The sequence below is a fragment of the Schistosoma mansoni genome, chromosome 4, assembly GCF_000237925.1.
Source record: "Schistosoma mansoni strain Puerto Rico chromosome 4, complete genome".
In the NCBI taxonomy this organism is placed as follows: domain Eukaryota; kingdom Metazoa; phylum Platyhelminthes; class Trematoda; order Strigeidida; family Schistosomatidae; genus Schistosoma; species Schistosoma mansoni.
In genome coordinates, this window is record NC_031498.1 from 3,189,487 (window position 1) to 3,213,992 (window position 24,506).

Sequence of the window (24,506 nt, forward strand, 5' to 3'; positions counted from 1 at the left end):
GCACTAGATATATATGCGCTTCCATTTTACTACTATGTGTAGAAGGTGACTGTTGTTTACACGCTAAGCTATGTCGAACTTTACGTAATTCGATCAATAATAATTATAACGATAAACGCAATCCATCTGCTGTTACCGTCTACCACATCGATCTTATTTATTTTTCAATTTTATCTCTCCCTGTGGATTGCATAGTTTATGTATAAGATGTGTGTAGTTTACTTGTCTCATATGTTGTATTTTCTCAGTAACTAAGTCTTCATCGCTTAGTCATATGAGGGAGTGACTAATTTCAGTTCGTCTAGTTGTGAATTTTCACATTAATTTAATATTACACACACTTGAAATTTTTAAAAAAAAACGCTGTGTATGAATTGGAAATGTGTACAAAACTCATTCTATTATGACCTTAAGTTAGTTGGGTTGTGACCTTCAACAACACAAAATCAACCAATCAAGCACTGGAATAAGTTCACTGATACTGTTATTATTATATTTTAATCAACAAGTTTCGATGATGCTTAATATGACCTCAATTTGATATAGAAAAAATGGATGGTTTTATTTTTCAGTATTCTGTTATTTAATTTCAGCTAATATACAATAGCTATCCAGTTTGCATTAGATTATTGTTCTTTGTCTAGGCTTAGAACCTTTCAGGAACACTCGGTTTTCAACCATCTCATTGTAGTTACAAACTACTCTTCTCTTACTTTGGTTTAAACAGTTGTTTAGTATTACATAAACAGTGTGACATGAAGCCCCAAGTTCATGGATTCGTACTTGACAAATAAGGTACTTACAGTAGATACATACAACTCCTTAAATCAGTTATTGAATTTTGAGTTCTTGTGATATGACATTGATGGCTGCCTGTGATATAATGAATGATTTAAAGCTTTTTCCACTCTGCAGTATACTAAGCCAGTACAATAATATGATAAGACTGGTCTGGGTGACCCAGTTTATAATATCGTTAGAGTGAATACTCAAACGATATACTATGCACTTTATATCAGCACACGATCATGTATAGCATTCACTAATTCAGAAGATAAATCTTCTTTAGATTTTTTAGAGTGACCAAAGGAAATTGAGCCAAGTAGGCAGATATTGAATATGCTTCTTTAGTTTAAGTCCCTAAATGGCAACTACTGAAAACCAGGAATCAATTGAATTGTGTTTCCACTTATTATGAGACTGTTCATCCGTGCGCATCTATAACCCCATCGGGATCGAACCCAGAAACCTCATTTCTTGCAGCGAGAATTTAATACTCAAACCAACGAGCCTACATCCTTTGATTTTTATTAATAACTTCAGTCGATTCACGACGTTATACAACTATCATCCAACTCCATTGTCAAGTAACTCTCTCACTCCCGACATGGTTGAACTCTACTGGTCATGGTTTCTCATTCGAATTCGGAGTATTATATCTTGAAAGTATTCACTAGAGACTGAGTTGTAGAGAATGTTTAATTTCTTAGTTTACACCACAGATTAACCTTAAAGAGTGGAGCAGGATTACCAAATTACTAAAAATGTAACAAATCAATAAGAAAATGTCTTCTTTTTTGTCACTACAAAAATAAAGTGCTCTCTGTGTGTGAAATTTCCGCATGTGCAAGCGGAAACTACATTACTACAAAAAATATCAAGTGATATAGACGTTTTTCTTTTGGATTTAGTCATCTCAACCAGTTTATCAATTTCAAAGACGCTACCATCTAATCGATTCTGTGATGCAAAATACACAGGTTTTTTTTCGTTATAGTATGTTGATACATCGGTTTACTAGGAGTTTAATTAAATTACACTTTGATTATTTCTCTTCGTTTGTACTTTTATGAAAACTTATTACATCCACTATATCGTAACAATTTTTATATATAATTTAGGTGAATATGGACTTGAAGTATATGCAAATGAACCATCTGAAGGTGATACCTATACACATATGTGCCAATATTTAATACATTATGAATATCCATCAAACTGGAGTAATAATTTTATACCACGATTAACAATTGCTGGTACAGATGCCGGTCCATCTCCTGATGCTCATCAATTTAGGCATTCTAATGAAAAAACTAATAATAACACACGTGAGAAAAATTTACCAAAATACTTATCTGCAACTTTTAATGAACCATTATTGAATAGTAGCGGTTCACTAAGAGAAATGTATAATTATGAATTAGACGCACCACCAATCGGACATTTGCCTAAATTATATGCACACTCACAATATGAAAATGCAAATCAGGTAAGCAAAGCAATAACTATGATATATATATATATATATATATATATATATAACCCTAAATTGTACTGAGTAACTAATACAAAGATTATACGTAGAGTACCAGGTAAAGATGATAAATCGATTGACAAAGTAGTAACTCTTCATCAACTGATATGATAGGGACATGTGTTACGTATTCTCAACCACCACCTACCATGACTGGCAACTTCATCTAGTATAGGAGTAAGATTGTAAGAAAGCTAGGGACGGCTAAACTAAGACATAACACCAGCCTCTGAAGTCATTGATATGCCCAGAAATGAATACAAAGCAACTATCTAATGCTTCCTAGTATTCAGTAGTTCTCCAGAAGATATCGATCTATGATATGTAATGCAAAACCCCTATTAACTCTATATCTTTACCATTCATCATAAAATTCAAGTGCCATTTGTTCAAGAATAGTTATTCTGTCTATCTTTCATAAAACTACTAGGAAGCATCCCAATTTCGGCTAGAATCTTTATTTTATGTATTTTCAGAAAAAAAACCTACTTAGCACTTGATATGAACGGCCCTTGAAAAATGAATTGACCATGAACATGTAAAACTACATGGTACATGCATTTTTTATCCGAAAATATTATTATTATTAATGTCAGTATTAGTGTTGGGAATAATAATTTATTTCTTAGTATTCTGAATGCAAATTGTGTTTTATCATGGTTGTATTTTTTTCCTTTTCTAGTTTGACTGACCTGACATTTTATGCATCAAGTTATTTACTTTCCCTTATTCTATGATATTTGTATACGAATAATCACATGAAGCTTTAATATTACTGTGGTAATATTATTTATTGAACAATGCATATTTTTGTTACTTACGCCTGTTACCCCTCGTGGAGGAGCATAGGCCGCCCACCAGCATTCTCCATCCAACCCTGTCCTGGGCGCATATTTTTGTATGAATTAGTAAATGATAATATCTACTCTTTATAAAATATAGTGATTTTATGAAGAATGTTGAACGATTTAAATGTCTTAAGGAACTTGAAAGTAATGAATTTTGAGCGGTGGTATGGTTGGTTTTCTCATTATTTATCTAATACCTTCATATCAACCTTAATGAATAATACCAGTATACCGATATATATCTAGTATCTCTGGGCCTTACTGCTGACCACATCCTATCGATAATGCTTGTAATATGACCACTCACCTAAGTTATTCGATGTTTCGCTACATTTTACTTGGTATTAATTTGTCGGAAGCATTTGGTTGGACGTGATCAGCGCTAATAACTTTAACACTTAACCTCAGCTACTTCCTAATATCTGAATAGTGGATTCAGATTAGCCTTATGCGAGATCAGTTTTAATCTGAATATTCCAGGAGTAGCTATGTTAATGATCGATGCATGTTTAAAACTACAATGGAGCGTTATTTGCCCGAATCTTCGTAAATATGCCTTGCTGGTAAGCGCTAACTGGTAAAAAAGAAAAGTCTACAGGTTCCTACTATTCAGTACAACGTAGTGTAGTTTGGCAACATCTTGCTTAGCCATAAACCGCTATGCTAATTACGTTGTGATGTAAGGAGCATGTAACATATTTTGGTCAGTCTTTAATTTTATCTAACATGTAATGTTCCATTAACCACTGAAAACCAGGCAGTACTGGAAAGCCGTTTACTCCCAGTATAGAACATTTCAGCAGAGCACATCCACAAACTCCACTGGAGATTGAACCCAAAAACTCCATATCTTATATCTTTCTATAGTTATCCATAAATAAATAGTCCACACTCTAAGTTTGATAGTTAACGATACTTCTCGGTTGCCCAAGTCAATGTAGATGGAGCGGGGTTTGAACCTGTAACGTAGTGGTCGGAAGTCAAATGACTTAGTCAGTAAGTTACGGCTCTACTTGGCGATAGTCTGATTAAGGTCAGATTGTGTTATAAACTACAAAGTTCAACAGTCTTCGTAAACCTTTATACACATTTCAACTTTAACAATATTTGGCAACTTCATATTTTTCTAGTTTCCACTTTTTTTTACTTCATTCCATAAATTTATATAATACTATGTAGTATAGGTTTATTGTTGCTGTAAGATAATATTCTTTGACCTTTTCCTATTTTTTTTATTCTCTATTTCTTACTAATCTAGTTTGATTTAATTATTGTTTTCATGTACCATAATGCTTTGTTTATGTTCCGTTATACGGATTACCTTAACACCTTTTTTCAAATGTGATTCGGTTAATTTGGTTATTTTGACTGAAACAAGAAGCTACAATTTTCTTCTATCTTTTTTCACCTCTCTCACTGCTTACTTTATGTATTTCAACATAATTAAATGTGTTGTTTTATGTAGGATAATGAGTCAGTAGCTTTTCTTGACATTTGTCTATTAATAATCGTAAGTCCATAAAGGTTTATTCGTTCCATTTCCTAACAATATTGTTTGAATAATGTAGGGTTTAATATATATATGCTTTTGAACATCGAATCCTATGTTCACAGATATTAAGCTGTTTCTAAAGAAATAGAAAGCAACTGAAATTTCACCTATTTCATCAATTAATTAAAACAATGCCTAGTTTTAATGTTTTTGGTTCGAGTCTAGATGTGAACATCAACGCTGAAATACGGGTACATTCATCTGATGAGTTATAAATAGGACGAAATATAGCTCTTGAATCCCACTGTTAACCATAATATGAAATATTTAATTAAAACTTATAACTACAGCTACGCGTATATAGCAATATATTGTGGAGTAATCACGATGACTTATAATTTCGATTCTTTTATTATTATGAAGCATGTTTTGAGATGTTCGGTCTACAAGTTAAACTGAAATATTATTTTCACTTCATTTATATCCAAATAGTGACTGCTTATTGAAAAATTATTTTTCTAACGATATGTCAAGAAAGTTTTTAACCTTATTGACCATCTATATTCTTTTCAGTGTGTTGCGTAACGATCATTTATGTGTCCGTTACTAAATCGTTAACAGCCATCTCTCTCTTATAACTCATAAATTATACAACTTTAGCAGAGGTTTTTGTGACATTTATTAATAATCCGAAGATCTCCAGTTCGTACCGAGATTTCATCTATACTTCACAGATACTCTTTTATATACTACTGCTTGATTGTTTATTGTTGTGAAGACGACAAAACAGTTGATGGGTGTAGTGAATCTTTATGGATTGACGTGGTAAAAAGCTTGTATTACATGTAACCAGCCACCGCTTACCTCGACGCGAAATACTTGTTAATATATGAGGAGGTAGGAAGATAGGAGCGTCCAGATCAGAACATAGCATCAGTTCATGAAGTTGTTCGTTGTTTGACTGAAACAGATTATTAGATGCAGACTTCCAGGTTAGCATCCTCACTATTACCTTGACCAGTAATTAACGTTCGGTGATATAGCTCAAAAACAGCCTCAATGTTATAGGCATATTCACCTTATCTTCCCTTTAGATCTTGAGTTCCTAAATTATCTTATCCCGTTTTATTCTACGAATTCACTCTTTTTCCTTAATTCTTATTCTCTATCCCCTATTGTTACTTCTAATAGTTTGGTATTTGTCTTAACAGTTTCATCTGTCTTTACTGTGATAGTGTGGTGACTTGAACTGTTACACGTATATCCCAGGTTATACATTGTTTACGGCTAAGTGATTGACTTTACTATGGTTCTCATTAATGTACTAACTTGAGTTTGACACTATTGTAAAAGAATTGTTTGGTCATTTAAAAACGATTATCATATATGTAATTTTACTTCTTTCTGTATCTTTAAAAAACACACTCCAGCCCAATCGTCTAAACAATTATTCAGTGAATAGTGACGATAATTTGTGCAAACCACCTTATGGATATGTACCATCGAAAAGTAATCATCTTATGAATAATGACGCTACACCTTCACCACCTATTGTACCGTCCTTCAATGATCGAATATCAAATTTAAATCAAAATTTTGCGAATATCAAACTTAAACAAGTATGTTGTGCTTTATTTCTCTGTTTATATATATATATATATATATATATATATATATTCATCATTTGTTACAATACAGTATTTAAGTACTAGTGTACATACTCAGTTTAAGGCTTCATTCTTGATGCGAAAACTGATAATAATAAGACTGAAAAATACTTGAGTACCAATTAAATCTCAAATTCTTTGACAGCTAGGCTATCATTTAATTTCAGAACCATTCAAACTTCAAACACTAAGCTATAGGTTTGAACGCTGTTTCGCCACTTAGCTCAGTTTTGTTAGCCAGATGTTAGTATTTCCAGTCTTTTTACACCATAGGAAGTTTGTTTAGATAACACATGTAAATAAATAGAGGGATTTTTTTCTCGTTAAGACGACTGAATAAATGTATTGTGTACATAACCGTTTCTACGTGTATTTCATATTTATGTGTTGGATTGGATGGCTCTTAGAGTGGTCAAATAAAAACAGTGTATCAATATACCAAACCATTACCTATTAAGCTGAACTGTATAATCAACTGTAAGCTTGTTAATCAGGATCCTTATGATGCCATAAACATATCTGTTTTAAATGTTTACACCCGCTATTAATTATTTAAATAGATTTATTGTTCAACTTATTATTTGGCATTTGTTCGCTTTTGTTTATCTTTTTCCTCTTCTATACTCTTTTTTCCTAATTTTTATTTCTGTTTGAATTGTTATTCTGTATTTCAAAGTGTTAATATTTAAAAGCGGATATACTACTTCAACTAGTTCCATCATATAATTATATTCATAATTAGTTTATTTGATTTCTTCAGTAAACTGATACAGTCATCATGAAAACTAAAAAATATACTATTCAGTAATACATTTTCAATTAATTTCAAAAGTGTATTGTAGAATGATAAACACTATAATTGTAGAAATCAAACAAAAATTCCTAAGAACTTTACTTCTAGATATATCAATCAGCACGACATTGATACACTTAATCAACATTTGTCTTTAAGGTCAAAAATTCAAGTTATTTTTATGATTTTCAACCAAACTAATTTAAATTTTGTGGAAACGTCTGGCTAATTTTGACTAATTAGCTCGTCAATAGTTGGGCACTGGGTGTATGAGAAACACTTCAAAATAAATTTCATTAGCACAACATAATATTATTTGTAAAATAGTGTACACCAACGAAGTCAGTGAGTTAAATTTTCTAGTCTTCAGTTCTATCGAATTGGAGAGATCCAAATAGCTTGGTGTAAATCTATGTGACTGTGATTCTGCGAAATATGGGTTTCAATCCTTAAGGTAGCATCGATTTCCTCATGACTTCAGATCCGCCTTGCTGAATAGTGTCTAGGTTTATAGTTTCCCATCGACTAATCATTTAACGAGTTATAGACTAGTTAGAATGTGTATAAAATTATGCTGAGAATTGTTTTTTTATTGTACCATTTAAATATATATATATATATATCCTACGAAGAATATTACTATGTAGTTCATTGCTTTGAGATCTGTCTCAAAAGTTAAGACCTATCCTAATTTTTCTAAAACTTTGCTATCGATGTATAAGTCAAATAAGAAAATACTCATCCATTGCTTTTCTTTTCATGATGTATTGTTGTTGCCAATCTTTTAAAAATAAAAGGACTGAATAGTATTTTGTTGTTCAAAGTAGTCATGTACTTATGTGTCTATGCATGCCGACCACAAATCATACAAATGAATTAGATTCATTTTATTTAAACCTGTGATTATGTAGTCGCTTTTTTCGTTGTTGTTGGGCTTTTGGTTGTGAAGTATTTTATTTAAACGAATTAAGTGACCCAACGTTTTTAATGTTTGAGCGTTCTTCGCGAGGCTTGGTCGACTGATGGTGTCATGGGTGCTCACTACTGAGGAGTACCTTATAAGGACAAACAACTATCCAGTACCCCTTAGTTCGACATTCGTGGGATTCGAACATACACCACTCAATTCCACAGGTTTAGACTACTCTTGTTCGCTCGATGTTTAAGAGTATTTTATTTTCATAATTTGCTACTTTGAAATACGAATTTATCTGATAAACAGAATACAGTCATTCCATTCTCTGAACTACAATTATATCTATAAACTTTACGTATTTAACTCAAAGAAAATCTACTTTTAACATAGATCAATCAGTCTTCTCGATGAACTCATGTTTATTCCTCTTCAAAACTCATCTTCATATAAAATTACAGATTACGCTCAGATTCTTTTACCAGTCCAAATGAATATGTTTCATACAGTTGTGCATAGAGTTGCACAACTCATTTTGTATGAGCGATCCCATTCAATATGAATAAACTATTATGTTGTGTTATTTTACTTATCAAAGATAGAAACAATATAAATAAAGAATTTTTGACATTTGTTTATCTATTACACTGCATAACATAATCCTCTACTTTAATATTTGTTTCAATATGTCTTCAGCAAAAATTGTATTTATTCATATCTTTTGTTTTCAGTGTCTGGATGAAGTGTGTAGTTCTCAATTATATGTAGTAGTAATATTAGCTGTAATATGTAGAATACCAGTAGATTTGTGTGCATGTTTTGCAATAATCATTTTCTTGTTATGCCAAGATTTAGCTGACTACTAGGATAATTGTAAAGTAGAGATGCGTACTTTTACTTCTCAAATGATGTTGACACTGCAATTAACTTAATTTGAAATTAAACTCCTTGGTAGTCAAATATTGAAGAAAATATAAACAGTGCAGTTGTTAATTCGTCAAACGCTCAGTAAATTCGATAATGTCTGTTCATTCTCTTTCTTGTGTGTATGTGTATGCGTGGGGGGATATTATGCGTTTACTATTATTTTTATCTATGTTGTTTTACTCGAATTTCTACTACAATGTAACTTTACAGCTGTGTAGCGATGTAAATAGGGATTAATTCATACTAATTACTTTACCATTTTTGGTTGTTGATTAGTTTTTTTGTATGGATGATCTATGTCATATCGATTATTTGTTTTGTATTATCATATAAAGTCCTCCATCCTGATTTATTAGTTAAGATAGAACGTTCATGAAATTCATCAGAAAACTGTTCTAGACAAACATTTATCAGTATTGAGGTGTTTTTTTTACTTTTTGCACTCAAATTATCAAAAGCAATGGCAATCAACACTTTCTCAGTTTGTCTTCTTTAAATCATTTTTCCCCTTGACCATTCTCATCGTTTATATTCTGTGTTCCATCTCTCCTAGTTAGTGCGAGCCATTTATGAAGCACATATGTTCTTATACGCTGTTTTCAAGTCACATTTTCCTTGTAAAACATGATAATGATACTACTGTAGTGAACAGAACACTAGTTGGGGACAATCGAATGTATTTAAGCAAAGATTACAGACTATCTCAATAAATTCTGATTACCAAACAATGAACAGTCAATTTGCAAATTAACAACCAATTGTTTCAATCTTCACTGTTTCTTCTCTTATTCCATTGCTCATGCATTTTCCAGACGTTTGCGTTTCGTTTCAGTTCTTTCCTCGTCGGTCTTCTGCCAAAATACATTCTATGTCTGACCCACACCATATACTACTTATATGGATATAAGTAGACCACACTACACTACTACTAGCTACTTGCCTTAATCGGAAATAGTTAACGTATGTTTTAAGTCCGCAACTTAAAATTTAATCCTCGAGTTTTTTAACCACTGGCTTGTTATTTAGGACTAAAATAAAGCAGCGTTCTCGAAGAAAAGAATTGGGAATTCTAATGGTTAAGTAGTTCTGATTTAATAATAACTAATATTGATCAACTGAATCTAACCTATTTGTATCCTTATTGTTAACTAACTTTAGTGATGAAATTCGTCGATTTTTGTCTAAATAAATAATTAGGTGTTGATGGCAAGGATTATTCTTTCCAATGTTCAGCTTCTGGTGGACTCAATCACACAGTTATTTATCTAATAAACAACTCCAATCACAACTTTAATTCTATTGACATTTACAAAGTATTCATCTAACTTGAAGAAGTGTATGTACATACAATTATATGAAATAATTCATCTAACTTTGTGTATACTTTTATCCACATATATAAATAAGTAAATAAATAAGTCACTAATATTATTCTCAATTACATGAATTTTGGCATGGTAAGAGTGATAACAATAATAATTTTTTATAAACATTTTAGAATCAATGAATTTTGATCCGGATTTGAGTGTAGATATGTGAGATATCTACAAGAAAAGGGATTATTTCTTAATCTAAGTATAAGTATGATAATTCTTTTAAGATACTTTCAAAAAATGCCCTGGTACGGCCGAGAGTGAGGAGAGTCCGCTCTTCCTCTCGAAATGCTCTCACATGGCCACGTGTATATAGCCACTGACAGGGAAGTCCTACTCACTGCCTTCTCGTGGCATTACTGTTGTTTACGGAATTGAGAGGATGAAAAGCGAATGTCCGGCTTTTTAACCGGGTTGGTGGACACGGAGGGTCCACCTAGGGTAGTTAGAAAACCCTGATTCCAAACCAATAGTGCACATGGGCTCCAGTATCCTGAAGGAACAAAAGGCGTATGAATCAATCGTTGGTCACCGGCTACCATGGGACCGCATCTCCTTACGGTGCTCCACTGCCTTGCGGATCAGATCTCTAGGTTAAAGGCTCCGTGTGTGGCCCCCTGAAAAAACCACCTGCTTCGGTTTGAGCACCCGGGCAGTATCATAGCCCTCACACAATTAAATGAAATGACAATTTTTTGTGTGGCGCATATATATCTGGTGCCCGTTTGTAGCAATATTTATGTGTTTAAATAAATAAATATAGTATAAATGAAAAAAATTTTCCTTTATTTCTTTCTGATATAATTGACGAGTAAAAATTTCAACTCATTCAAAACAATATAATTTTAAAAGTTAGAAAATACTTTCCATGTTGCTTTTGGTATAAACACATTTATATATTGACAGTAACTTCCACTACGAATTATGACAATCAGTCAGCTATATGTAACGTAGAGTCTGACAAATATATGTATCATGAGATAAAAGTTATCAAGATAAATCTCAGAATAGTAGAAGTGGTGGTAGTGTCAACAGTAGTAGGAAAACTCGGGTGTAGAAAGAAAGATATAAAAAGGTAAGGTGAGATTTCAGCACTCATAAACTGAAGGGAGGATAAAAAATGATTCCAACTGCCCTATTGGAACCAATTCTGAGCCATATAACCTAAAATCAATAAACATGGATTACGATAGTCCCCTAGACCCCAATAACGTAATTTGCACGCCTACCTATATGACTCAGTCCAACAGTCAATTACGTTATGGATTGATGTCATGTCTTGATTTGGCCACCCCTAGGGAACTATTCAGAACAAATGAGCACACTGAGCAAATGTTTACTCATCACAATCGTGTGCTCACTAATGGTTAGTTTCAAAATGAATTTCTGTAAGTTTAAAGGTCATAATATATAGTGTCAACTAAGTCGAGAGTGAAATAGTGACTCCTTGGTGATAATTAGATCAGGAACAAGCCATATCACGAATTTATAAAATTTGATAGTGTGGTCTATATTGGATTTTGACTTATTGTTATGTGAAGGTACTATGGTGTCGGTGAAGCATGATATATTAGAATTTCTGTTTCTGTTTGGGATAGTGGTTTCTTCTGATAAAGAATCCCAAAATAAACTGAAACATTTTTCCAGTTTATGGGTAGTTTCAATAGTTATACAGCTGATTTCAATTTTCAGTGTAAATTTATATTCACGTTATTCAAAATTAATCATTTGATTATTCATCATATCCATATTTTACAGGTCGTGGCAATGCTTGACAAGAGTTAATTGTTATCATTGAATTATCAAACAGGTTGTTTCTCTGTCGCAACCAATATTATATCAGTTGATTGTTTTCAGTTAATTGATAAAGCACGAAATCAATACACCATACGATTGATAGTAATAGAGTGTATTATACCCTCACGCTGTTAATCGTTATTTGTAGTTGATCAAGACAATCAGATTTTTACTCCTAAATGTTCTTACATTGCATCCTAAAATGTGCTTAAACCGAAATACAATGTTGATTTCAGTGAATATGTAAAAAAAAATTATACGAGTAGTTTTTCATTCACCTCGAGCACCGAGACATTCATTTCTTACTTATACTACTTCCATCACGCCTCCTCACAAAGTAGAGCTAAAGTCAAGATCATTCGGGTCTTCTTCCCGCCCCCCTAATTCTCCCATTTCGGAACACTATTCTCCTGCTTATACCGTACATGGTAAGAATTATGATGAGTTTGCCTGCGATTCGAGTTTCAGTCTCTTATTGAGCATGTTTTTAGAAGCCACAAGGGGAGTAACATTTTTGAACTGATTACTGTTTTTGGGGTTTATGACCTGTGGCTCCGTTCTTTCACTATAAATTTCTCTCCTTTATCTCATAAGGAATATGGAGGAGCTCTGAGAGGTCGTAGTGTGTCAAGAAGCAGGAGCATGGTAACCTCAAAGTTTCTAGTTAGCATGAGGCTTTATTTGTGGTATTCATAATTCTATCGGCTTATCCGGGACTGGAATGATAAGCTTCACTAGCCGCTCCGCCTTTCATGAAACGGAGTTTTCGGTTATGGTTTGGTAGCTGGTGTCTTTTTTTCTAATTTCAGGGCGTTCTGGGATTATACAAACTATTGAAAAAAACAATAATATGTAGTTATTTGGTTGTTACAAATCACATGTATTACTCAATGTACTTGTGGACTAAATGCAAATTTATTCTGGGCGTTAGACTTTGTATCTCATCAATTAATTTATCATCTGTTTTACTTTATTATCAACACCCACACCTGTTGAATCATCAGTTAATATTCATGTATTGTTTGATAATATATTATTCATCTGTATTGAATGTGTGGGCTGGCACGCTGTTCAGTACTCATGATTGTTAAATGACAAACCCAGTTGTAGATATTTAAAGAAACATGATATTCATTTGTCTGCAGTTTCACTAGACAATCGGATCAGTAAACCATTATCGGAAAAGGATACGGAAACGAGTAATAGTGTTTTTGTAAGAAAAATTCAATCGACCCTCAGTAGTAACCTTCAACTCTCATGTCATTCAACCTACAACTTGAGTAAAACTTTTTTATTGTAAGTAATTGTTATTCCTTTTAATATTCTCCTTTCTGTTAGTATTGGATAATTCGTCGTCTCCTATTTCTTTACCACTTTGTTATCTCCTGTTTTCTGTAACGCTTTTCTTTTTAATAGATTTTATCAAACTTTTTTGTTTTATAAATAAATGCTAAATGTAACTAACTTACCGCGTACATGTTTATATACTCAGTTTTGTGCCATATGGTTTTTGTATAGACCCACGATTACCATTCAGTTGGCCTAAATTGTAATAAGCAGATCGGTATGGGAGCCTGAGTCCATATAGTTAGAAGTTAAGTGTCTAACCACTAAGTCACCACCACCCTACATTATGTGGGTAAAGAAATAGAATTTCATTGGACCTATGTATATAAATCGACCAGCTCTTATAGCGTTTACACAAAGTCACAAGTCCTTAATCTTTTCATTGTACCACTACTTTAAAAAAATTACACGTAAAATTTGATTCCTATATATATATATATATATATATATATATATATATATATATCGATGATCATGTACTAGTCTTACCACAAAAAAGTAAACTATATCATCAGTCACGTCTTAACTTCTTTTTTTCCTTCGGTGTATTTGCTATATGTCACACACATCTACAGACAGTAATATACATATTATAATGTTTGCTGGTTAGTTTTGTCCCATTTTTCAACTTCGTATACAATATGGGGTAACCTAATTTATAGCATCTTAAGTCTATAATACACACAAATGTGTATTCAGCTTTGTTCTCATTTATTTTCGACATTATAACTGGCGCATGTATATTTACAAAAAGTAACATTTTCATTCCAAAAAAATGCATAGTCACGTGTTTCTTATGTATAAGACCTATACTGTCTAAATGAATGTGTTTTTTTAATCTTATCGACCAACCACTTTCAGTGTCCTTCGCGTATCACATTACCCTCAATTTATAATTAATTGGATTTCCAAAAACATCATTATCGGAAAGAGAAACAAACACTGATCGAATTTTTCCTCGCTCTTGTTTTCACACATTTGTCTGAGTTGTGTTTTATAGGACAAGGCATAAAAATAATAACACAGCAACGGTGAATGTAACAACAATAACAAAATTTTCCAATAAATTACCAAGACAACAAATGAAATAAAAAAGCAATCTCATAGTTAAATCCTCTTCCATTAAAAAAAGGATAACGGTAGCCAGAAAACCTTAATTATGTAGTTAATAGCCAAAAAACAACAGTTAATCGTAATTTTGTTTATTTACGTGTGGGTGTACATGGTTTGAAGCACGCCTTCAGTCACTTGTCTGTTTTTTTGTATTGTGGTTGGTTAACCTGAGTGAAAGAAAAGATGTGCTGTTATATTGCATACATGTTGTTTAAGAATTACTTTATTCAGGTAGAGTTTTGTTCTATGAGTTAAATGATTTGCTCAGAGAACAACACTCCACCTAAATTATCCACCTGAGCTACAAATCTTCACCATCTGAGGATTACTTCATTTTATGTCTTACTGTCTTTCATATCGTTTTATTTTTTTATTGCAGTAACTTAATTATACTTTCGGATATTCTATTTCTTTTTTTAAATAGTTTACATAATTGATTGATATCATGTAGACAACCATTAAAAAATAGGAAGCACTAAATATTTGTTTCGTCCTAGTATATGACCTTTTAACAATGCTCAACAAAAATCTCACCTAGGAACTACAGGTCTCACAGTGAACATTTAATCTTCAGACCATTGAGCCAGTGTCTAATAATTTACATGTTCAGCACAAATCAGTTCACGATAGTGTATAACCACCTTCCAGTACCATCGGTGTAGGGTCACGGGCGTGTCCCGACCGTTGCTGCTACCTTGACGTGGTAGTCGGGCTTGCCTATCGTGATGATCCAATCGAGCTATGCTGGCTGGAACAATCGTTCCTCAAGGTCCTACCATGCCAGACAGGTCGGTTGAAGAGCGGTGAGACTAAAAGCAGCAATCTCAAGGTCCGAAGGCGAAGTCGTACTGCTGACTGTACAGAGGTGTGACGGCAGTAAGGTGTTTCCTTCAGACAACCAGCATGACAGCGATGCTACCTTCTCACAAGGAGGGGTGGGGTTAGAAAAGGTCGACCCTAAAAATGCACACCTCGCCTTATCCCACGGATTTCCGTCTCCGGCGGTAAGGACCTTTGAAGAACGGAGCTAACACGTCAAAAATCCCCCACAAAAAGGCCGTGCGTGACCGACCTCAAGCAGTTGTCCCTTGGGCACTGCGGTCACGCTCCCAGATCGTTATGACCAACACTAATCCAACCTTCTTTTTCAGGTCCCTCAAGAAATATCCTTCCACAGTGTGGGCAGCCGGGAAGTGATACTAGCCCTCATACCCATAACTGCACTCGAGACCAAGTTGGTCACTTTCAAATCCTTCCTACTCCTAATAACACTCTTATCTCCACGACTAACCCTTCCCACGTCCTTTTATCACCTCGCACTGCTAGGGCAAACGATTCGAGTACACGGAACGTTGTTCCTGGTTTCCTGAAACCACGCTCTAAACTACATGTAGGAACTTTTAATGTCCGAACATTGTGCCAAATAGGACAACAGGCTTCCTTAGCTAGGACTCTAGAATCTTACACCATCGATGTATGCTGCGTCTCCGAAACGCGCATACAAGATCTGAGTAGTGTCATTCATTTGACCTCAGCTAATCAAAATAAAGAACCATCTCGATACACGCTTCGTGTATCTGGAAGCCCTGATGCTGCTTCCCGTGGCCTCGCTGGAGTAGGTATAGCATTAAGTCCTAGGGCAGAACTAGCTCTTTTAGACTGGATCCCAGTAGACAGTCGTCTATGCGCTGTCCGACTAAACGGATCAGTAAGGACCCGGAAAGATAGGGAAACTCGTCGTTGCCTCTTCGTCGTCTCTGCCTACTCTCCCACTGACTGCAGCTCAGATGATATAAAAGATGAGTTCTACAGGAAACTTTCTGACCTTCTCCGAAAAGCTAGGCGTTCTGATGTAGTAATAGTAGCAGGTGACTTTAATGCTCAAGTAGGTAAACTAAGTGAAAGGGAAAGACACCTGGGTGGATCTTATGGTGTCATGGCGAAAAGAACAGATAATGGCGACCGTCTGTTGCAGCTATGCTCAGATAACCGCCTATTTCTTGCAAATACTAACTTTAAGCATAAGGAAAAACATCTTTTGACATGGCGACCCCCGAATTCATCCCAACGTTGGACCCAATTAGATCACATCGCTATCAGCCACCGATGGAGGGGCTCGATAGAAGACTGTCGCTCATTCTGGAGCACATGTTTAGATTCAGATCATGCTCTAGTGCGAGCACGTATCTGTCTGCGTCTTACTGGACGTAGGAAAGACACTGCAGGGAAGCCTCTAAGGGTTCTACTTAATGATAGGCAAGCTAAGAATATATTTCAGGAACAACTAGAAAAACAGTTAGGCAGCCATGTAAGTTGTGCCCACCCCGAAGCAGCGTGGAATGACATCCGAAAAGCTGTAGAAACAGCAGTGATATCCGCTAGTAAGGTAAACCATAAGGTTAGGGAGAAACAATGGATCTCGGCAGCATCTACCGCACTGATAGATGCTCGAAAACTCATCCCACCTGGCTCTGAACATAACGAAGAGCGGAGTCAACTTAAGCGCAGGCTAATAAGAAGCCTACGTAATGATCGTGAACAGTGGTGGGTAGCGAAAGCAAGAGAGATGGAAAAGGCAGCGGCAATAGGTAACAGTAGGCAGCTATTCAAACTTATTAAAGAAACCGGTATTAGGAACCCAAGTATCAGTGAAACCATCTCAGATAAAGATGGGCATATCATTCTTTCTCAATCCAGGAGATTGGATCGATGGGCAGAACACTTTAGGAATCAGTTCAACTGGCCTTCAGCAACAGTTCAATTACCCACGATCCCCAGTCGTCCTGAATGGCAAATTGATGTAAGTCCTCCAACCCTCTGCGAGGTTGAAAAAGCTATAGGAAATCTGAAGCGAGGGAGAGCAGCAGGCCCTGACAGGTTGACCCCTGAGATTTTTAAGGATGGTGGTCCAGTACTAGCATTGAGATTGACTGAGGTCTTAGGTAGAATCTGGGAACTGGACGTAATTCCATCTGACTGGTCCCAATCACTGATTGTGCCAGTCTATAAGAAAGGACAAAAGTCCTCCTGTGACAATCACAGAGGAATCAGTTTGACTAATATAGTGTCTAAAATATTAGCTTCAATAATACTAGGTCGCCTAACCAAAGCTCGTGAAGAGCAGACTAGAGAAAACCAGGCTGGTTTTCGACCTGGACGTGGTTGCATAGACCAGATATTCACCCTACGTCAGGTCCTAGAACATAGACACACATTCAGACGTCCCACAATAGTAGTATTTCTTGACCTTAAGGCGGCATTTGACTCCGTTGATCGTGAGGTTCTATGGCAGTGTTTGTCAGTGAAAGGAGTACCAAAGAAGTACATTAACCTCATAAAGGCTCTCTACTCGAACACAACTGGTCGAGTTAGAGCCTATGGCGAACTGTCATCAGAACTGATTACCTCAAGTGGTGTTCGTCAGGGCTGTCCACTCTCCCCATTCTTGTTTAACTTTGTCATTGACATACTTTTAGAGATAGCACTTTCATCAGCTAAACCTCCAGGAGTTGAACTTTTACCGGGAGATTCACTTGTTGACTTAGAATACGCCGACGACATAGTTTTACTTGGTGAGGACGCTGGCAACATGCAGAGTCTTCTGACCACTATAAGCAACTATGCAGGCATGTTCGGGATGCGATTCTCTCCCTCGAAGTGCAAAATGTTACTTCAGGATTGGGTTGCAGCGACACCTGAACTGATTATAGGGCGTGGAGTAATCGAGCGTGTAGACCGCTTCACTTATCTTGGGATTCTCATCAGCCCTTGTGGTCTGGTGTGTGACGAAATCTCAGCGCGGATACAGAAGGCTCGTCTAGCTTTCGCCAACTTGCGTCATTTATGGCGTAGGCGAGATATCCGTCTAGCAACCAAAGGACGGGTTTACTGTGCAGCAGTTTGTTCCATCCTACTTTATGGCAGTGAAACATGGCCGATAAGAGTAGAGGATATTCGTAGGCTACTAGTATTTGATCACAGGTGTCTTCGAAGCATTGCTCGTATATCCTGGGACCACCGGTTAAGTAATGCAGTTGTTAGGAAACGAGTACTAGGTAAGGATGGCAAATCGATTGATGAAGTAGTGAAACTTCATCAGTTGAGATGGCTGGGACATGTGTTACGTATGCCCAACCACCGACTGCCCCGACGTGCAATGTTTCATGGTGTAGGAGTAGGTTGGAGGAAAGCTAGGTGCGGCCAGACCAAAACGTGGCACAAATCCATGAAGTCGCTGACAAGTGGACTGAGCCATGCTGGTAGGTGTAGACCAGCTGGTTGGGACTAGCGAGGTGATAGCAATTGATGGTTAGAGACTTTGAATGACATGGCTCAAAATCGTTTGCAATGGAGAAGGTGCATCCACTCTTTGTGTTCTGCCGAATTCTAATCTTCTGAATTCTTCATATGCCTTTCTTTTTTCTCTTTCTAAATTTATTTCACTGGATTATACTCCTTCAATAACATCTTCAAATCCTAATCTTTCACATTAATGCTTATACTCTTACTACTTCTACCACTATGGGATTTGAATCGACAACTACATCTCTGTGCTAATGTGGTATGGCAACTCGAACTGATGTACGTACGTACGAAGTTCTACGTTGTGACTGACTGACTGACCACGGGCGTGTACTTCTGATGAGCGTCATACTGAAATAAGTTGTTCAATGCTTTTTATTTTCAATGTTTTTTACACTAAGATCAGTCTATGATGTAAAATATGGAATCCAAGGTTCGCCACAAAGTAACAAAAAACAATATTTTTTAAAAAGGCAACAGCAACAAATTGATTTATCTTGTAATATTTAGTTCTGTTGCGTGTACCAAAACCTTAAATAAATACAAAGTATCAAATTCCATTCTCGAAGTTGACATTATCTTACTAGTAATATATGTATATATTTCTATCAGCTAACCAGGCCACGCTGAACAAGACAATAAATAAGCCGCAGAAAAAAGTGGGTGCACAAATAATCATGTCACATTCCTATGAACAAATATATAATGCGAATTTATGATTGTTATTATATAATTGATTTCATATTGTTAGACATTTCCCCTACACTGGACAAATTTCTTATGGCTTGTGACATTTATTCATTAAAAAGACGTCTGTAAAATTTCTAGTCCCCTAGTTTCTGGATATAAATCTGTTCGAATAAAAGTTATGTTGTTGATGTATAGGTTTATGTATTCATTAGTAGTGAAGATTAGCCAAATTTATCTTAACTTATAGTTTGAAAGTACCATGCATACATTACACATTTATTGATTATGAGAAAATGCATTACAATTAATATTATCAGATAATAGTTTTGAAAAGGAGTTTTATCATAAACTGACATCATTTGGAGCAACTTTGAACGCGATAAGGTGGTGGACTAGCCAGTTAATATGTCTCACTTTAGAACTCTTCCATCGGGCGCGCCCACATGAAACATAATCCAGAATCTTCAGTTTCCGATAGCTGACACATACTAATAGTTATTGCACAAACAGCTAATGGAGCTCAGTAGCCAAAGTACAAAAATGTGTACCTAATATTTACTAAATCGTTGCAAGAATAATATAACTTATAGTAGATTTTTGTAAACTAATACTATCATTTTCGTTTTGTTTTGTTTTTTCTTTTATTAATCAAACAAAAAGGATTCGTCATTGAAGCATTCTCCCCGTGTTGATGGTACTTCGGATGGATTATATGGTTACAATCCGATTACTTCAGGTAAAAAGAAAATATTAAAAGATCTACATTTATAGCTTATTATTATGAAATTATTCTTATTTTCATGCGGGAGATGTTGCATCAATTTTTATATGATATTCTGTTGTGTTCTCCCTTTTTTAAAGAAACTATATTCTTACATTGTTTTCTGAACACTTGCGTAGAATAACATGATCTAATAGTCAGAACATCTGAATTTTAACTGTGTTTTTAGGTTTCAGGCTTTATAGAACAAAAGATGTGAAGCGTTAAGTCTAATACATCAATCTGCTGCTAATTGGTTTTGTACTTTCGTGATCGAGCTTTCTGTTTGGATATACGTTTCAAGTGAAACACCGATGCATGCTATATCTTGGTTGCATTTGTCAAGCATGGTGAAAAGCACATCGTAGACTGTATTGCTAAATAATGATACTAAATTTAAAAATTTCATAAAGATCCGGCTCGAGTTGATTGGTCATTTCTTAATCATACAATAACCTAGTCTTGAGATCAGCCTATGAATTCATTGAATATTGAACTCAGCGATGATGGTAGGTAAAGACTAATTAGTTGGAGCTTCCCTTGAGTATCGTAACTAATGAGCCGATAATTTGAGTGACGTGCTTCAGAATCGTTCGCAATATCTCAGATGCATTCACTCTTTGTTTCCCCTTTTATCCTGACTCCCAAAATCTCCTTATACACTTGTGTTTCTTTTGACACCTGATATTTTCTACTTCCAGTGACACTATTGCTGAACTACTTTGGATTTGTCTTGGTATTGTTATCTCATGGTGCTAATGTAGTATGGCGACTTGAACCAACTCACATATTTATCAGGTTCCAGGTTGCATACAATTGACAGTAACCTAGTTGAGGTTCAGTATTCCCACAAATAAATGAAACAAAGTAAATTCCATTCAAAATAGTTATACAAATTTTAGCTCTGAATTTACACAAAATATCAAACGTGATTACGTTAGTTAATTTTTAATTGACTCGTTACTATACGTATTATTGATCGAGATCTACATTCAAAGTCTACCAAAAGACCTCTGAGCTGTTCGTGCACGCAAATCTCACTCAGTACTTTCTTTGTAAATAAAGTGTTAAAAATGAATTTGATAATGTTTACTGTAAATCGATCTTACAAAAATAACTAGTGTTATAAATAGCGATGTCAGTTCAGTTATTTATTGCCGTTTATAAGAGCCCACCACGCATTACAGTAAATAATTAAACTGCAATTACAGATACTCTTGCTTTCTTCCGTCTTTTGATTTTGTGACTGGATTTCTTCACGTTCGATTGCCGATAGCCGTATACTGTATTAGCTGTAATCAAGCAGAGGATATAACACTGCATATGAAGGAAATATCTTGCGTTCTTTGGAAGAATGTAATTGCTGTAAGGCTCGTTTTCAAACATGCCAAGTTTTGTTAGGCGTATTTTGACCTTGGCGGCATCAAGTTCATCGAGGTCGACGTTAAGTAAAGCTTCATAGTTCTTGAACTGGGATTCGAATGTAATACTTACCGAATCGTCGATTGAACATCAACTCTGAGATGCAGGCAAACCAACTGACGAGTTCAATTTAGGATGAAACGCGCGTCTTGGATTCCACTGCTAACCGCCATCCATCTTCAGTTATTCAGCTAACAGTCTCAGTCTAAAATCATATATTTGTTTTCCCAGATGTATGAATGCATTTGGTTGTGTTATCACTTCTTACTTATCTATCATTAGTATAAATATATTTTGTGATTTGTGTTGCGTAATTATTAGCGGCTTTATCCATTTTCAAAGAGATATTTAGTTTTTGCCATATGTTGAACACATTTATTGGGAAAAAGAATTGTTTAAATTTATGGAATGAAAGTGTCTGTATATAAAATGTGTAAATTCATGTAGGAAATTATTGAAATTGGATAATACTAAGTAGTTGTTCTCCCCTTGTATATGGGATTAATTTGCTGTATTCACCCAAAGTCCTTACCAGGTATCGATGCCTAAGGCCTTTAGACGTCGTAGCGAGCACTTTACCTGTAAAACAGTGAGTTATTTGAATGCTTCGTATTTTCAAGTTTAATAAATTCCCAATATTGCTTATACACACATAAATGAAACCAGCTGTGTACTTTTAACCTTATGACATAAATTAAATATCACCTAATGTATGTTCCTATAATTTGCATTATTGGTTTATATCACATATACATGTAATATCTTGTAAAGGTCAAGAAAATATTTTTCTGTCTATGAAATTCAGCTATATTCTTGTTTTGTACGTTGTAATGAAAAACTTTCCGAAGACTGAACTAAATCTTTACAGTAATAAGTTCACTCGAATTGACTACTTGATAAACTTGGTAAACAAGGGAACTAATGCAAAAAAAAAGTGGTAAACATATTGTGATAAATAAAAGAAATGTGATTTTAGCCAGTTAGTTTGCGCCTGTTACCCCTCGTGGAGGAACATAGGTCGCATACTCCATCGAACTCTGTCCTCGACAATCCTTTCCAATTGCCATTTATCCTTTTCATATCTGCTTCCAATTCCCGACCCAGTGCGTTATTTGGCCTTCCTGTTTTCCGTTTCCCTTCCGTATATCGATTCAAGGCTTGCCTCGTGATGCAGTTTGGTTATTTTGCTCAATATATATCCTATTCACAAGTTCTCAGTGTTTTGAGTACACTTGCGACCGTACACTTGTAATCCATATATATCTTCCATTTTCAATCTTTATATGTGTAACTAGAATTGAACCCCATAACACTAATACAAAGCATATTCACTCCTTAATAAGTACACCATATCGTCTAACACATTGTAGAAATTAGACGTATACTTTTTTCGAGAGCAACACCTCAATCATCCCCTACTCATATACAGTCTTGGAATGAATACTGTTATTTTGTGGAAGAGCTTTTATTGAATCTATAAAAGTCAATTTATCGTACAACTCATTTCTATATATAGTCTGTTTTTGATATTAGAGAAAATGGAGCAAAATAAGAATTTTTATTTAGTAGTCACATAACTTATTGTTTATAGTGTTTAAAAAATTCTGTATACTTACTTTTGATAACTATCATAGAACTTCCGAATGAACAATGTTGCATGTCTCAATAATAGCACAAGTGGAATTATTTCATTATTTCATACAAATTTTTTATATATAAACCAACTGACAATCATAATGTGTGTGTACTTTAATAAAGAACGAAATCAATTAACCGATAGTAGTATATCTTTCTTATATTCCCTGACTATGATTTGATGTTTGATTTCGTAATAGTTTGTCTTTAATATTTATTTCTGTCTAGTCCTATTCGATCAATAATCTTGTTATGTTAGTAGTATGTTTTTATTATTGAATAGTGATGTCTTGACATACTGTCTATCTTTCAGGTTAACAACATACTAACCGTTCAAATAATCTTTTTATTTGTTTTCTTTTCTGAATCATCAATACTTAATGTAGATTAGTTGTTTGGCTGATCTTTCAATATTCCTCTATCATAATCTAAATTAGCTAGTTTAACCAATGTAATAACCAACAAAAAAGAACTGTTAAACAATAAATGTTATCATTTTCATTTTAAAACTAATCATTCGCACTATTGTTATGCGTTCTCTGATTGCGACCCAGCTACTCTTATTATTTAGTAGTCTAGGTTACCACTTCACTCGAATGAATTCGCCGTAAATAATTATTGATGTAGAACCACTAAACGTGTTACCTCTTCTATTTGATATTTCATTTGTATTGATACATAATGGTTAATATTATCTTATGAAGAAAACACATTCAAACTTTTCCGGGACTCACATTGCTTAAATTCGCGGTGATTTTAAATTTTTTCTAATTACTAACCTTTCGGCTCATAAAAGATTTTGTAATCGTAGCCGATTAACACACATGCCACAAACTATGTAATATTTTTTGAAAGTACACAAAATGCCTCATCTGCTTAAAACTTGTTCTTAACCGATAATAGATTCATTGGAACACTGTATTACACACTCGTTTTTCCTTCAGTAATTTGCGGAATCGAACTTTTCTCATATTAATTCATTCAACTGTATAGTATCAAACAGCTCATACGAGTAGTATGTCTAAAATCCATGTACTGAAAACTGTACTTGGTTAAATTAGTAAGTTACACCGTTATTTAGATATTCAATGTTGCTACCTGTTAACTTTGATT

General features: G+C 34.7%; 1 protein-coding gene across 2 annotated transcripts in view; it reads left to right on the forward strand.

Annotated features, from left to right (window-relative positions):
- The window catches only part of Smp_149990.1 (hypothetical protein), a gene marked incomplete at its 3' end in the record, with an annotated part of 40,390 nt that overhangs the window by 12,941 nt on the left and 2,943 nt on the right, over nucleotides 1-24,506 (forward strand). For both annotated transcript variants that reach the window (XM_018796555.1, XM_018796554.1), the window contains exons 6-7: nucleotides 1,902-2,269; nucleotides 6,085-6,273. In XM_018796555.1, the coding sequence (XP_018651685.1) occupies nucleotides 1,902-2,269; nucleotides 6,085-6,273 (557 nt within the window). The remainder of the gene's footprint in view (nucleotides 1-1,901; nucleotides 2,270-6,084; nucleotides 6,274-24,506) is intronic.